Here is a 2,570-nt window from a genome sequence, read left to right on the forward strand (position 1 = left end):
CTCTCTCTCTCTCTCTCTCTCTCTCTCTCTCTCTCTCTCTCTCTCTCCTCCCCTCACCCTGCCAATACCCATTCAGCTCTTCCTGTTGACTCACCCTGATGTTGGAGAAACTATCACATCTTTCCTCACACATTTACTTTCTCATTTCCCATGCCCTTCTATTCTCAGGTGGAAGGGAAAAGCTGGTGGCCACTCCTAGCAATTACCAAGGCTCATATCCCCATTACCCTTAAAGGCAAAGGCTCATCAAGTTCTATTGCCTTACACACATAAGTGACTAGGTATCAGGTCTTTCTGATTATGCTGTAGCCTTTATAATGATTGAGGTCTTTATCCCAAGTCCCACTTACAGTAATGAGTCAGGTCCCCTAGAATAAAGCTATATCTTTATCTCTATCTTCCCACCATTGTTCTAGAGGTTGGGAGTGTTCTCTGATTCCACTGTTTGCCCCAATATTAATGATCAGTGATTAAAACCACAGTATCATTTCACCAATTAACATCAATTAGCTTTTACAAAGGGATAGATACTGATAAAATATAGCAAGAATGGAAGTTACAACACCTATAAACATCTTAGCTCCTGGTAGAAAGTGGCACCAACATAAAGGAATTTCTTTAAAGCGTTTGTCCCACCAAGTTCAGGGGATCAGAATAAGAGAATAGGATGGGGAATGGGGAAGGATGTTTTTGCTGAGCCTTCTCTAAATCTTCTGGGTGTGCCTCATCCTCCATTATCTTGGGATCATGCTATGAGCTAAGGTGGAATGTGAGTTCAGTTTTACTGAGAGATGAGAATACCAGTTCTTGAGTGGCCCAGATACTTGGGCAGAACTCCCTACTGCGCCAACCAGCCACCTACCTATATATCATTTCCCTTTGCTTAGAGTGACCAGCCAGGAAACCTGTCACCATTGCTCTCTGAAACTCTGTAATCATAGAACCCTGGAGGATGGGGACCCCGATCAACTAATGGAAAATAGGATGTACTTTTCCTGAATGAAAGTTAAAGATAATCAAAGTTCAACCACAGCCCCTGTTTAGATTATTGTACTGAATATCAATCATTATGATTATTGTATTAACATAATAATGTTCAACTTTCCAACAGAAGCATCTTAGTGGAGCAGTCACATGAATAAAATTTGCCTTGTTGGTAAATTGGCCATCACGTGATGCTATTTTCAACCATAGTAACTCATGAAATATGGAGGGAATACAGTGATAAAACCTTGATGTTTTCCTCAAGACTGAAAATGTTTTAATATGTAATAAGTTTTATTTGATAACGGCATGATGTAAAAACTGGGTTCAAATCCCATTTCAGACCCTTGCTAGCTGTGCAAACCTTAGAAAGTCATTTTACTCCTCCAGTCTGTTTCCTCACCTGTAAAACGTGGGTAATAATAGTATCTACCTCATGGGGTTGTCAGGAGAATCAGATGAGATAAGGTATGTAAATGAGCTCTGAGAACCCAAAAGCTCACTACAAATGCATGCTACTGTTTTATGTATTTAAGATTAATACAAAACCAATTTCACAAAAATGTAAACAAGGTATCTTTCTTATTCTCCCTAGGGATACCCAGGTACTCCTGGTGATCAGGGACAAAAAGGAGAAAAGGGTGAAACATCACATGAAGGAGAAGTAGGAGATCGAGGGGATCCGGGGAACAGAGGAGACCCTGGAGAAAAGGGCTCAGCTGGAATTCCTGGAAAACCTGGCACAAAAGGATTACCAGGCACAAAAGGAGAACCGGTTGGTACATAGTAACATGTTTTAAACTATGTTTCATTGTATTTGAAATAAAGCTTTGAGTTAAAGGAAAAAGTGAGCTTCTAGGGAGTGACAACAACTAGGATTGAGTCATGTATATGCGAAGAAAGTTATTATAATTCATTAGTACTAGTAATAAGGCAATGTACACACAAGCCATGGTATTTACTTAAATAACTAGCACTTCATTAAAGTCCTACACCAATGTCTCTTTGTGCCATTGTTGATACTGGGCCCTTTTAATGCTTGTGTCAATGGTGGTACCTGCCCTGGAAGAGCTCATCTATCTGGAAAAGCTTCAAGTACAGGGCCTGTGATAGACTACCTGTTTGTTGTTGAAGGTTCAACTTCAGAACCAAGTTCAGAGAGATCACGAGGAGGCTGACCACTAGGTGCATTTTCAGCCTCAGTAACTCATGAAACATGGAAGGAGAAGCCAGTGATAAGATCACAGATTCTTTCTAAGAATCAGAGCTAGCATCCAATGTTTTATGAGAATCTTTAACCTATACACTCATGGGTGTTCTAGAACTCTAAGCTGTTTTTACAGGACTCACATAAGTAGGAAATTCTTGAAACATTCATTTACAGATAGAGGCAAAAGTACATATGTGTATTTAGACAAGTGTAAGTTTATACTCCACAGAAAATAAAGATCAGCCTAAAGGAGTATCATAAACACGTTTATATTTGGTTGAGTTTTTGGTGGTATTCACCCCCGCAATGTGAAGAATTCCCAGTGTGAAAACATTCTCCACCAATGAAGATCAGCAACTTATCCATAATTTACAGT

The 2,570-nt window shown here is 39.7% G+C and overlaps 1 protein-coding gene across 6 annotated transcripts in view; it reads left to right on the forward strand.

Annotated features, from left to right (window-relative positions):
• COL4A3 (collagen type IV alpha 3 chain) overlaps nt 1-2,570 on the forward strand; it is a 170,113-nt gene that overhangs the window by 102,036 nt on the left and 65,507 nt on the right. For all 6 annotated transcript variants that reach the window (XR_003570342.1, XM_027875985.1, XM_027875986.1 and 3 more), the window contains one exon: nt 1,580-1,759. Coding sequence is in view for 5 of the 6 variants with exons in the window: in XM_027875985.1 (XP_027731786.1) it covers nt 1,580-1,759 (180 nt within the window). In the remaining variant the exon portion in view is untranslated. The remainder of the gene's footprint in view (nt 1-1,579; nt 1,760-2,570) is intronic.

This window comes from Vombatus ursinus, unplaced genomic scaffold (genome assembly GCF_900497805.2).
Source record: "Vombatus ursinus unplaced genomic scaffold, bare-nosed wombat genome assembly UNPS02014810.1, whole genome shotgun sequence".
NCBI lineage: Eukaryota > Metazoa > Chordata > Mammalia > Diprotodontia > Vombatidae > Vombatus > Vombatus ursinus.